This window comes from Falco naumanni, chromosome 5 (genome assembly GCF_017639655.2).
Source record: "Falco naumanni isolate bFalNau1 chromosome 5, bFalNau1.pat, whole genome shotgun sequence".
Lineage (NCBI taxonomy): Eukaryota > Metazoa > Chordata > Aves > Falconiformes > Falconidae > Falco > Falco naumanni.
This window is the reverse complement of record NC_054058.1, coordinates 30917300-30930333: the sequence shown is the minus strand read 5'-3', so window position 1 is coordinate 30930333 and position 13034 is coordinate 30917300. Positions and strand designations below refer to the sequence as shown.

General features: G+C 40.7%; 1 protein-coding gene across 6 annotated transcripts; it reads right to left on the bottom strand.

Annotated features, from left to right (window-relative positions):
- Positions 1 to 128: 128 nt before the first annotated feature.
- TDG (thymine DNA glycosylase) lies at positions 129 to 12965 on the bottom strand. 6 transcript variants are annotated; one of them, XM_040594685.1, is made up of 10 exons: positions 12851 to 12965; positions 9886 to 10034; positions 7024 to 7253; positions 6444 to 6513; positions 4943 to 5078; positions 4781 to 4863; positions 4598 to 4692; positions 2879 to 3050; positions 2460 to 2588; positions 129 to 2346 (listed from the first exon to the last, which is right to left on the bottom strand). In XM_040594685.1, exons 1-10 carry the CDS (start codon positions 12871 to 12873, stop codon positions 2207 to 2209), a joined length of 1227 nt encoding a protein of 408 aa, XP_040450619.1. In that variant the 5' UTR covers positions 12874 to 12965; the 3' UTR covers positions 129 to 2206. The 6 variants fall into 6 exon arrangements, with proteins under 6 accessions (XP_040450619.1, XP_040450620.1, XP_040450621.1 ...); XM_040594686.1 differs by having other exon boundaries at positions 129 to 2343; XM_040594687.1 differs by having other exon boundaries at positions 129 to 2340.
- Positions 12966 to 13034: the final 69 nt, after the last annotated feature.

Here is a 13034-nt window from a genome sequence, read left to right as displayed (position 1 = left end):
AAAACCTAAGCAGCATTTTAATGAGTAGAGTTCTGTTGCATGATGACGCTGTTTTGCAGTTGACATGTCCTGCAGTGCACTGAGACCCTTGCTAGCAAGATGCAAAAGCACATTTTAAGACACTGCAATACAATTCCTGATTTTATTGTGAAACATTGATAGATTTAAGACAAATTAAGAACTTCTGTGTTACTGTAATGAAAAGAGCACCAGTTCTGAGGGAGCACACAGAGAACTGCAATATTTAGTGACATGGTCATTGTACACTTAACGGTATTTTATACCTAGATAACCTAGTAGTTGACTCTGTTGACAGATGCCATTCCCTTCCAATCAAACAGGATAGGCTTACAGTAGTTATATCCTACTGTGCTACATGTTCAGCAGTGCTAATTACATGCTTCTAATTCTGTTGAAAAACAAAATTGAATGTAACAAATCCCTGATGCAAGATACTTAGAGCACCTGCAGGAAAACATCCATGTAAACAGCAATACATGATACAGTACACTTTAAATAACAGATAAGACAAGTCCTATACCTTTTTGACAATATACTGAACAGCTTAATGCTGAAGCTAATAAACACAGTCAGAATCATAACACACACTTTCTTGATTTAAGACGCTCAGAATTAAGCCACATAATTTGGGAAGAAACTGTAAACATCATGCCTGCCTCACAACAGGTTGACAGTGTGTGATCTCAGTGAGAGCTGTTACAGCAGGATTAGAATCTACGCTAACTAGTCACACTCAATGCATGACAACTGTCACTGGCTGTGAGGATAGGAGTAAACGCACCAGTACAGGAATCTCTGACCAGCGTGGATTGTGGAGATACTGTTTGTATCTACTTTTTCAAGTATGTGAAGCACCTACTGTCATAAGATCATCAAAACTGCAATGTTTTGATCAGCTTATTGCTTTTACTTCATCTCTTCCTCACATGATACAAGAGGGAAAGAAGATGATGGTTAGGCACAAGCATGGACTATCACTTCTTTCTCAGTCAATAATATTGGCCAAAAATGTGTATCGTTTAAGCGAGTTCTTCAGAAGAGAGCTGTAGTTTCTACAGCTCACTTATTCATGGAACAGCTGCCCTTACATTTAACTTAGTATTTTTTATGTTAGAGGAATAAGGAGAACGCCCTCTGAGGTCTTACAGATTGAAGAGCACTGTACATTTGAAACTGCTAACTTGCAAGCCTCTTTCACCCTGTGCTAACTGTATCCAATTTACACCACGTAGCTGTATGTGATTTTTAAAGGGAATATGGTCTTCCAGTTCCCTGCAATGCAATCTGTTCAAAGGGGTTGTCTCCTGCTAAAGGTCAGGTGAAGAGACTAATCACAGAGGAATGACCAAGAGTTTAAATGCCACAGAATTCAGGAACCACTGTTGTTTGTTTTAGGTTTTTTTAGTTTGACTTTTTTTAAAGGAATTTCAGGTCCTTACATTGGAATATAAGGGGGAAAGAGATGGAGTGGTAGGGACACTTTACCCTAAGACAGCTCAGGTAGAACATTTAGGCCCTGTCTTGCGCAACACTAATTTTCCTCCCCAGTGTTGTGACTTGAGATGATGTCTCCACTCCCTTAATCCTGAATACAGTCCAATCACTAAATAGACAGAGCTCTCTTCCCACCCAGAAAATACTCAGTACTCACAGCTGCAGAACACAACTTTCTGCACTTTTTAAGAAGGTAAAAGGCAGACTTTAAAAAAGCACAATTTGCTTAACTGTGCATGATTAAAAACACCACTTCATGTAAGATAAGGGTACACTTCCCATTTCCCCTTCCAGATATAAAAGGATTATGAGATATCCAAATATTCAGGCATCAGTAAAAAGTATGCTGCTGCTGTTAACCACTACATTACAATTTATGGAATAAAATTAACGCCCCAAAGAAATCTTCACAAATGAGAAAGCAATTTGTCAAAAACCGCAAGAAATGGTATACATTAAATATAAAACTCATATACAAAAAAGGGCTAACTTTTTTAGAAAAAGTTTGGACAGTTCCTTAAAATTATCTAGTTCATTGATTTGAGCCTACCACACACTTACTTTGGACTATAATAAAATACCTAGGGGAGATAAAATACTATTAAAACGCTTCAGTTGGAGAACCGAGGTACCACTCTTGAGCACTGCATTAAAACTGCAGCATGTATGCATAGCCGAGAAGAAACAGCTCTCATGCGCTGCTTCCCTCTTCTTCCCGTATCATACCAGCACTGAACTCCGGAATCTGGTCTGCAAAGGACTGTGTCATCCATTGTCCATTAGGAACTTCGCCGAAGGATGACCCCTCACAGTACTGTGGATTGCCTGCTGCTAAAACAAATAAAAAATATAAAATACAGATTTAAAAAAGGCAGTTAATACCACTAAGTATTTGTTCGTAAGTAATGGTTTACAGACTGAACACCCCAAGCACCGCACTTTACCAATTCCATTTGAAGAGAAATCGCAGTGTTCACCTTCGTATGGTGGACGGTCACAGTAAGCTCCGCCATACGCTGCTTCATAACCTGGATCGTATTTTTCTTCTTTGACAGCCATCTTCTTAGCATCCTCTGCCAAAAGAGAAGACCTCAAATATTAATATTCAAAATAAAAATGATCAAAGAGCATTTCTATCAGAGAACTACATATTCTACAAGACAATCCCTGGTCCCCTTAGATAATTAAGACTGTATTAAGAAGAGAATGGAATCTGTAATCCTACACCACACGATTTAGAGAAGATGGCATGTTTCCCCCCATCCCCTTAAATTCCTTCTTTCTTTTTACTTGGGGAAACTGCTAGTTGTGTTGTACATTATGCTACATTTTTAATAAAGAATTAAAAAAATAATGACTATACCTTGTGCAAGTTGCAAGTCAAACGTGTACTGCACTTCCTGTACCTCTGTGTTTGGTGCGATGCCTTTCAGTTGATCCCGTAAATCCTTCAGCTTTATGTAATAGTGAACTTTATCTTGTGCACGAGGAAACTGAGCACATCTTGCACTGGATGACGGCATAACATAGCACAGCTTGAGACAAAGAGCAGGAAAATTAGCATTACTTGTCCCTGAGCTATGAGTTAATATTTAGTGCATTGAGAAGAACTTTAACTGTTAAGCTCACTGTTTTAACCTTTTTACAAACTTCCACTCATGTCACGGGTGGTTGTGGAAAAGGATAAAAGGAGCCTTTCATTTTTCTTGCCCAGCTAGGTGTCTTGTGCTGAAGAAAGGGGCCAATTACCAGCTGCTGGAGAGAGGACACTTTTAACCAGTTGTTCATGTGCTGGAGTAGTACCAGCATGTGTTACAAGAAGTCCAATTTGTAAGTGTACGCTGGAGAGTGGAGCACCGCCCAGAGCTCCCTGAGCAAGCGGAGCTCTGAGCCAGGAAGTCCACAGAGCAATACGTGACAGCATGCAAACAGCATGCAACTGCTGAGGGAGGCACCACAGGTTAACAGGCCTGGCTCCTTAGCCAAGGGCGCCTGCATCACACTTGCCAGGGTCTGAAACTACAGGGTTAGCGTGGCTGAAGCCGACTTAAGCATCTCTATCTCTGCCAACAGCTCTAACCAAAGACAAAGTCAGTTCAGGAAAAAAGAACTGCATCCAATACCTTTGTTACCATGCAGTATTTATGAATGAGTACTAGTAAAGAGGATTACTACTCTTTCTTGCAAATTACATGTACTGCAGAAGTCTTTAAGAGCTACTTAAGAAGCAAGCCCTTTATCACCAACAGTTCTTCAGGCTCTGATGGCAACACTTCACCTTTAGAGGACAGTTTAAATTGAGCTTAAACTTGCAGCACTAGTAATTTGGGACAGAAATAAAAAGCACCCCAACTTTTGAACTGACAAGGCAATGAAAACTTTGCAATAAGCTACCTTGGCAGGTAGTGTAACTGCCTTTGCCTGAACCTGTTTATAAGAACACATTAAAGAAACCTATTTCTGATGACACATAGCTGGTCTCTCGAGATGTTTTCCAGCACTAGGTGTCTATGACTAATATACTTCATCAAACTATTTGCTTTATCTTAACTGTCCAATTTAACTTCAAGCTGCCAATCAGCTTAAGAAGACCGAGTCTGATGGAAGGACTTGGGCATGCCTAGATCCAGTAACGCTGTAACCATAGTGTGTATGAGCACAGTGATGGGCTTGTTACTTTCTCCTGCACTGTGACACTACCAGCACCATGGTCATGGTCAGTATCAAAATTCAGTCATACAAACATAAGGGAATTCGACACAGAGAACCAGATGAAAGTAGATGACACATGATAAAAACATGTATGTTTTATTTATATTTTAGATAGTCTTCAGAGAATGCACTAACCTACTGACCGTAATACATCTATTAATGCAGCTCCTTCATATTTGCAAACTTTTCTTGGGAAACTGTATCTGAAAATTGCACTATTCCCCTTTATTTAAGTAAAAGCCTTTCACGTCCCTTGCACTTTGGGCAAATGCTGATGTTACTGTAAGTGTGTGCAAGTCCTGAGAATTCCTTAGTTTTGAAATAACCAGAATGAACTGCCCTGTTTTCATTTCTCAGTCTCAATACTTACAGTTTCTGTATCTGGCACCTTGTGTGGCTGCAGTCCAAATTCCAGGTTCTTAACTTTTATTCCGAAAACTTCTTTACTAAAAATTTCATAAATACCTAAAATGAAAAGAAGATAGGATTAAGTGAACAACAACAACCAAAAAAAGCTGACAGAATGAATTAGTTTAAAGGTCAAGGTTCTCACATTTTCCATTGAAAGCCGCTATACGAGGTTTATACTTTTGTAACTTCTGCATCAGAATTCGCCCTCCTTCACGAAACTCTTTGCTAAAAGAGAAAGTACTCAAAATTATAATCACAACTATTAATTCATTAACAAGCATTACATTCTCCCTTGTTATCCTACCTGGAGAGGTCTTTGCTTCCAGGTGTTGTCCTTTCAACCATGTTTGTAAATCCAATCCCATATTTATGTGGCAAGGTGTGGTCATCCATATGGTTCAGCTGTTCATTACTTAGACCAGACATGAACAGACACTTCCCTGTGAAGGAGGAAGATAAGCATTTCCATTTTTCTAAGGAAAAGAAAACAAAGCCAAAAAAACCCCTCGACTATCAGAGTACTGGAATGCTAAAGAAGAATCTATGTTAACAGTGCACCACTTAATTTGGGAAGACTATTGCGCTATCCGGAAAAGTTTAAACCAGCCAAAATTACTTAATCTGCTGCAAGAGGTTAGAAAATCCCTAGTGAACAACAGGAATTCCTCGCCATGATCCTGTGTATGGAAACCAGTCTTTTATTCCAAAAGCTCAGCACAGAGCTTTAGATTTGCAGTTCACTTAAGCAGGAGTGAATGTGGTAAGTATGGATTTTGTGGGAAAGAATGTGGCAAGCACATGTCAGCTTTCCTTTACAACCCTGCCATCACTTCTTGCACTGGGCCTTTCCAACAGAACTTGCTGACACCTTACACTCATATTTAGCATAAAACAGTATAGTTTTGGTGATACCCACTGCCAATCTCTTAAACACAAATTAACCACAGCTAGCTCCTAATGATTCAGGAAGGTTACAGACACATGGATTTGTCAGAGCATGCATACCTGGTCTGCTTCTTGGAAAAGAGGGCTATTAGTTGGGCTAGGCAGCTGAAAACTAGAGAAATGCCCAAGCCTGATTTACAAGTCTGCTGGACACCCAGAAGCATTTTGGCATGAGCATCACAGGGCTGCAAATGAGCCCACGTGGAATGGAGCTCTCTACCACCACAGCTGGGATGGATCCCAGTGCACAAAACAGAGAATTTCTGAGTTCAAGTATGATCTTTCTTTATGAGAACATACTGCAGAAAATGTTACTTAAAATGGAAAAATACCTATGAAAAAATATGTCTAGAGAATCAGGTACGTTAGATGCATATGCCTGCTGGGAAAGGACAATCGTTTTTGCTTTCTCATCAGTTAGAAAGCTTGTTTAGAAGAGATAAATAAATGTGAACAGAATAGGGCTTACTGAAATGCATTTTTGGGAAAATGCATGTATTTTTTATTTTATGTCAGAAGTTAATGCCTATTATTAGTTAATAGAAGTTAATCCCTCGATAACTCAAGTACTAGAGGTTTAATCTTATTCTTTATGTTGCACACTAATACGCCAATAAGTTATTTGGCAATACTGCATTCACATGACAATTCTAAACTTGCACTGAAAATTACTTTTTATGTACAGTATTTAACAGAAGTAGTTATGGGATTTAAGTCACTCTTGGATGGTTAAAAGCAAAATCCCTCTGCATCCAAAAAAAGAAAAGCCAAAACCAAACCCCAAACCACTTTAATTAGAACGCCACAAGTTCTAACAAAGTTCTGCAAATTCTGTAAGAAGAAAGGAAAACTAAACGTACAAAAATGGTTTCCAGGTCCAGGGTAATGATGTCCTTTGTAAGCTGCCATCAAGCCAGGGTTTATGCCAATCTACAAAGATACCAGTTCATTTTAACGATAAGAACATGGCTTGCTAGTCAGGAATTTAATCAAGTTACAGTAAGGATGTTTATTCAATTCTCTTTAAGTTACTGTCAATAAACAAAACTGTTAATGGTACCTTCCATCATTATTTTTTTAAAAATGACAATTTTACAGCAGCATCTCATTTGGATGCACAATGTCAGAAGATCAGCTCACTGTGTGTTCCAAGCCACTGATGTAGTGCTTCCAGTAAATAAAGTGTCAAGTAACGGTCTTTCATGACTGTGTGCTGCTATATGTAAGCCTTAGACTTCTCAGAAATTAGAGCTATGTTACTGTCATTTTTAACAGAAAATGCAAAGCAGCTCAACACACAGGAAAGAGTTTATATACTTTATCTTGCAAGATCTTGCCATATAAGCAATACAGATAAGTAAGCAGAAAGAATGTAAATCATAACCAGTGAGTACAGACTATTCACTTTTGTACCTAACCTTGTAACTGTGAGTTACTTACAATTACAATGTCCAGATCAAAAGTCAAAATATCAGGTAGAGTCTTGGTCAGAAGTTCGGCTTCAGATACACCATTAAAGCGGTCCACTTTTCTTTTGACTTTAAAAGAATCTGTGATCTTTTCTTGTTTGCCTTTTGACTTGGCTGTTTTTTCCTTTTTAGCAGGAGGCTTTTTGGGTTGCTTTGGCTCAGCTGCTTTGGCTTTTCTTTTCCTTCCTCCTTTTTTAACTTCTGAAACACACAGCAAATACCCTTTTTTTACACTTCTAATATTGAAGTGTGGATATTTCAAAAACACTAAGCTACATGTATGGATACAAAAAGAAATCAGACAGATAAATTCACCTTCAAAATTCATTAATTTAAACAATTAATAAATAAAATTTAAAAAAAAATGCAGGCTCAACAGAGCTAGCTTGGGTGTTTCTGTACCACAGACACACACAGACTGCTCACAGACAACTACGTTGACTTAGGATACAAAGAACAACCTCATGACTAAGTTAGGCTGTTTACATGCTACATGCAAGATTCCTTTGGAAACAGTTTAATTTATTTTGGAGAATATGCCAGAACATCAAAGCTCAGGTTCCAAGGAATTCAACAGTAAGTTTAAGTCTACTATTCATACTTCACTGTCTAAATATGAAGGTTGATTGTTACAGATTATGTAACATACTGAAGAAACCAAAGAGCATGTCAAAAGCAAATGGTCTCAAGCATTACCTAGTGTAAGGTGTAAACTTGTCAGGGACACAAACACATCGCTGAATGCTACATAAGCTATTCACAATTTACTTTTAACAGAATAGATACTGTCCAGTGTGTCATATAGTAAAGTAATGAGACCTTTAGGATCTCAATTTGAATGAGTGACACCAAACATTAATTTTTATTTATAAAATGCAAACATGAAGTAGTAACCATTCCCCTCCCTCATCTTCTGGCCCTTAAAGCTCAGAGATCCAAGCAGCTGGTCATGACACAATCACCCAGAGATTGCTCTCTATCCTCGTTCATTAATAGCATCAAGCTGCAGAACACAACTTGAAAAATATGAAAATACATTTGGCAGCAATCAGCAAACAGCCAAAGTATTATTTTAAAATTGAGAGTTCATCTGATTTTCAAAATTCCCAGATGAAGATCTCCCTCAGTAAGGAATAAATATGGTGGATACTAGGGCACTGCCTTAAGTCTGCAAACTGGTTTTGGGCTGTTCTTGTAAAGAAAGCTGAGTGCAAACAAAAAGGAGGACAAAAGTCATGTGAAATTCCCACTGCATCACTGGAGCAACTGCCCAGGAAAGCTGTAAGTAACAGTCAGTACTCCAGCTAAAGTCTAGTTACAACGAAGGAGAGAGTAAAAGAGCACAGATTTGTTGAGGCACATAAGCAGTTTTTCCTTCCTACCCCTTGAAGAGTTAGGAGGTTTTTCGTGTGATGGCACAATGCCACAGATACTGTGACTGCTTTGAGTTGGATGTATTTCAAATGAAGCAGGATAACGTTCTCCTAACTCCCATGCTGATCAGGTACCTACCAACCTGACACTGTCATGAAAGATGACAAATGCCAGGGCAGTGTTTCAGAGGATAATCCTAGAAATTTTACTTTTTTCATTACAGCAGGTAGCTGGACTCCAAACGTTTGCCTTTCGTATATGCTCCTGTACGTATCACAGGTATTCCGTAAATCTTCAAGCCTTGCCTTTGAAGGCCTTACTCAACTTCCAAGTCTTGCAAAAATATCTGGGAACAGCTTCATAACAGAAGATTATGGTTGTGCAAAAACAGCTGAATGTGCAGTCAAACAGCACGCTCATGGTGATATCATGCAATCCAATAAGAAAGCTGCAAAAGAAGCCTAACTGCACAGCACTTAAAATGCATCCTAACTGTAGCAAATAATACTGCAAATGAATTGAGCAGTCGCAACTATTTTAAACTGGAGGTTTTCTTCCTGTGATTTCATCTGGCCATGCATTACAACTAAAAAAAGAAAGGGGGAAAAAAAAAAAAAAGGAAGCTTATCAGAGAATGCACTTAAACAAACAATGCCACTGCATGAACTGGCTGATAGGTTACCTCAATACAGAGAGCTCCAACCTCTATCTAAATATTAAAAGCAAGACAAAACTCAGTGTGTGAACATTTGCTATAGAATCAGAATAAGTGTGGCAGAGATTACTGCTTATGTGGTAACGAGCAGAGTAACAGAACAAGGAATCTTTCCTTGGCATGGTTACTACAAAGCCTGTGTACAAAATCTTAGTGGGAAAAAAGAAAGGCAATGCACAAATGCATTAAGTACAAAACTTGTGTCACATACAGGACACTTTCCAGCACTGTATTTGTTTAAGTAAGCCTTGCTAACACCAAACAATCCTTAGTATATAAAAAGCAATTAGCTATCTGTGATTACTACAACACACTAAACCACCATTTAAACAAAAATATTTCAAATAAATAGTATTATACTGTACTTCTCTTGCAGAAATAAAAAAACCCTGGAATTTGAGACTTTGAAAAGAAAGCTTCTCTAACATAGTATTAAAGCCCATTAAATCTGCTAAAAATAATACATTCATCTATTGAAACAAAAATCTGCTTTTCCTGGAACGTGGTAATTCTGTGAGACTGAACAATGTGAATACTATCACCTGGATTTACTGATCTTTTTAACTGTCTAGTAAAAAATGTTACTTAAAAAGAATACAAGTAATTAATACTTCCTCAGGGAGCATCAAGAAAAGGAAATCTAGTATGTCCAAAGAAACAGTGTGTCCAAAGACCAGTAACTTCCACACACCCCCAACTGATTACTAACGTTTTAGCTCACTTAGCACAGCCCAGTCAAACTACCTTTTGGAGGCTCCTGAGCAATGTTCGGCTCCGGAATGCCCTCTAGAGTTGGCTGCTCACTCATGATTTCCACGTTTGGTGCTGCAGTCATCATCTGATGGAATGGGAGCGTGTAAAATGCTTGAGCTTGCTGAAGATACAAGTAGTATCTTAGAAAGGGGAAAAAAAAAAAAAGACGTAATTTATCAAAAATTTAGAAATTTAATGATGTACCAAATAGGCTGTAAACATCAATCTTTATCAAAGCTGGCATCTACCGCACTTACATTCTCCGAGGACTCTATTAACAAGGCAGTAACTTATTCAAATCCACTAAACAATCTGACTGCTTAGCTGGTATCAGGTGATGTTAAACCCAACACTAACAGCACAGTTCTCTCGTGATTATTATAACGTGGACAAACCACAACTTTTGTAAGTGAAGCGTAAAGCTTTTCCCTTTTTTTCTGTAAAAAATCTCTGTAGCACACATTATCAAGGCAAACTGTCTATCAAACATACCAACACAACACAAGCGAGTTAAAACTCTTTGGACTTCAAGTTTCCTGAGTTTTAGATTTTCTCAATGTGACATCAATTACTTTATCTGATATGATACAGAATGGATGAATCATTCTGGGCTACAAAGCATTATGAATACACACAGCATTAGTTACTATGCAGATTATTAAACAGCTTTAACATTGTGTGGCAGATGTTGCCCAGTTATCACACACTGGATCCCAACACAAATACCACACTTATGCTACACTTAAGTGCTCACACACAGATTCAGTCTCTTTCCACCCACAAAGACATTTTCCCATATACAGCTCTTTTGCTCCACACATGGATTAGTCATATACAGCTCTGATACCCCAGCACAAACTTCTGCGTCATACTGTCATTCCCTTCTACCTATGCAGCCACTTTCTTGTCCACAGATTCTACTGCCATACAAATACACAGAAAAGATTGAATGAATAGTAAATTTTCAGGCAATAATTTTACCATCTCAAAGTTATTAATAAAAACACCAAATAATTTTTACATATATAGAAATCTGGCCAGGACTGGCTATTTGGCCAAGAAGGCCAACATCATCCTGGCTTGTATTTGAACTAGCATGACCAGCAGCACAAGGGAAGTGATCACCTCCCTGTACTCAGTATTGGTGAGGCTGCATCTTGAATACTGTGTTCAGTTTGGGGCCACTCGCTACAAGGGCATTGGGGTGCTGAAGCATGCCCAGAGAAGGGCAACAAAGCTGGTGAATTGTCTAGAAGGTTACAAGGAGTGGCTGAGGGAAACGGAATTGTTTAGCCTAGAGAAAAGGGGGCTGAGGGAAGATCTTATTGCTCTCTACAACTGAAAAGAGGCTGTAGAGAGGTGGGCATCAGTCTCTTCTTCCGAGGAAATTGCCTCAAGTTACATGGGGGGAGTTTTACATTGGATATTAGGAAAAATTTCTTCACTGAAAGGGTTGTCAAGCACTGGAACAGGCTGCCCAGGGTAGTGGTTGAGTCACCATCCCTGGAGGTATTTAAGACACATATAGATGTGGCACTTAGGGACATGGTTTAGTGGTGGACTTGGCAGTGCTTGGTTAATGGTTGGTCTCAATGATCTTAAAGGTCTTTTCCAACCTAAATGATTCTGTGATTCTAAATATCTCAAAAGAAGGGACCACTCTATCACATAATGGGTATTTAGGAATCCTACTGCAAATCAGATTTATGCCAGAACAGCCCATAGTCTTGTGATCAGGCAGCTGATTTTAAACCAAATACCTGCCCTGATTCAAGGAGAATAAACTTGAACATAGCTCTGTCAGATTCCTGGGGAAGTTGCCTAACCAAGTTATGGGAGATTTTCAGCGTAAATACCTCACCTCCACCTGCTGGAAGAGTTTTTTATAGGAAATACTTGTACAGTTACTGAACTAACCAAAACTGGTCTTCAGATGTGTATTGGGAAACAACTGAGACACGTAGAATCCAGTTCATAATGTAATAAACACTTAATCACACAGTGGAAGAACAGAGCGGTGGAGATGCAGAAGCATCTAATCCAAGACCAAATGTCCTCTTGTAATTCATGCTGTGCCTTCTTATTTTATGCGCATATAAAGTCTCTCTCTTGTAAAGGGGAAAAAATTCCCTTAAGAGGAAAATTTGCACCGTATCATGCACATAGTCCTCTAACCACATGGTAATGAAAGAGTTTTTATCCCTACTTCTAAGCTTCATATAAATTTTTTAAGGTAGTTTTTCTTGCATGTGTTCAGAAACACCATCTTTTGTTATAAAGATATGTATTACAGGACATTTAAATAAATACTTTCAGTTCTATGAGAAAAAGGTAGTGATTTAACCCCCTCCTCTTCAGTTCATGCTAAAAGTAAAAAAAAAAAAAAAGAGAAAAAGAAAAAGATACATCCATTGGAACAAAACCTAGTAATTAATTTTCAATGCCACCCCTACACACACCCCCCTACACGCAGCGAGACCCGCTCACGCTGCAGCCCCCACAAACGCAGACGCCCCCTACCGAGGGCCGCCGGCCCCTGCCACAGCCCGGCGCGCAGCGGCCCCCGCACCGCACCGCACCGCACCGCCTGCCCGCCCTTCTCCCGCCCCCACGCAGCCCCGCGCCCCCCCACGCAGGGACCGGGAGCCCCCCCGGGACACGCAAACGCGGCACCGCGCCCCCCCAGGAGGGCCGCCCCCCAGCCCTGGCGCCCCCCAGCCCTGGGCCCACCTCGCCGCGCCCGCGCCCCCCGCCCCAAGCCGGGAGCGCCTCCCCTCCCGCTCCGCGCCCAGGGCGGGTCGGGGCAGGGCGGAGGGGGGGGGGGGGGGGGGGGGGGGGGAGCGGCCCGGCCGCCACAGTCCGGCCCCGGCTCCCCGCAGCCGCGGGAGGAGGAGGAGAGGGACAACAGCGATCCTCAACGCGAGGCCTGAGCGCGGCCCGAGGCCCCTGCCGATACCTGCCCAACTCCTCGGCCTCCATGCCCGGGCGCGGGGCCTGCCGGCGCCGACCGGGCTATTGTCACCGCCCGAGCCGGCCGCCCCCCGCCACCCCCTCCCCCCGCGCCTCAGCGCCCCAACCGACCTGCCGGGCAGCCCCGCGTCACGTGAACGGCGCCGGCCAATGGGAGCGCGCAGCCGGGC

What these genes read in the sequence shown, in the direction of transcription:
- TDG (XM_040594685.1), bottom strand. Translation starts at nt 12,873, where the DNA reads ATGGAGGCCGAGGAGTTGGGCAG. An exon ending in GAGGCCGAGGAGTTGGGCAG is followed by an intron (nt 10,035 to 12,850) that starts GTATCGGCAGGG and finishes CCCCTTTCTAAG; the next exon opens with ATACTACTTGTATCTTCAGC. An exon ending in TGGACCTGGAAACCATTTTT is followed by an intron (nt 5,079 to 6,443) that starts GTACGTTTAGTT and finishes CCTCCTTCACAG; the next exon opens with GGAAGTGTCTGTTCATGTCT.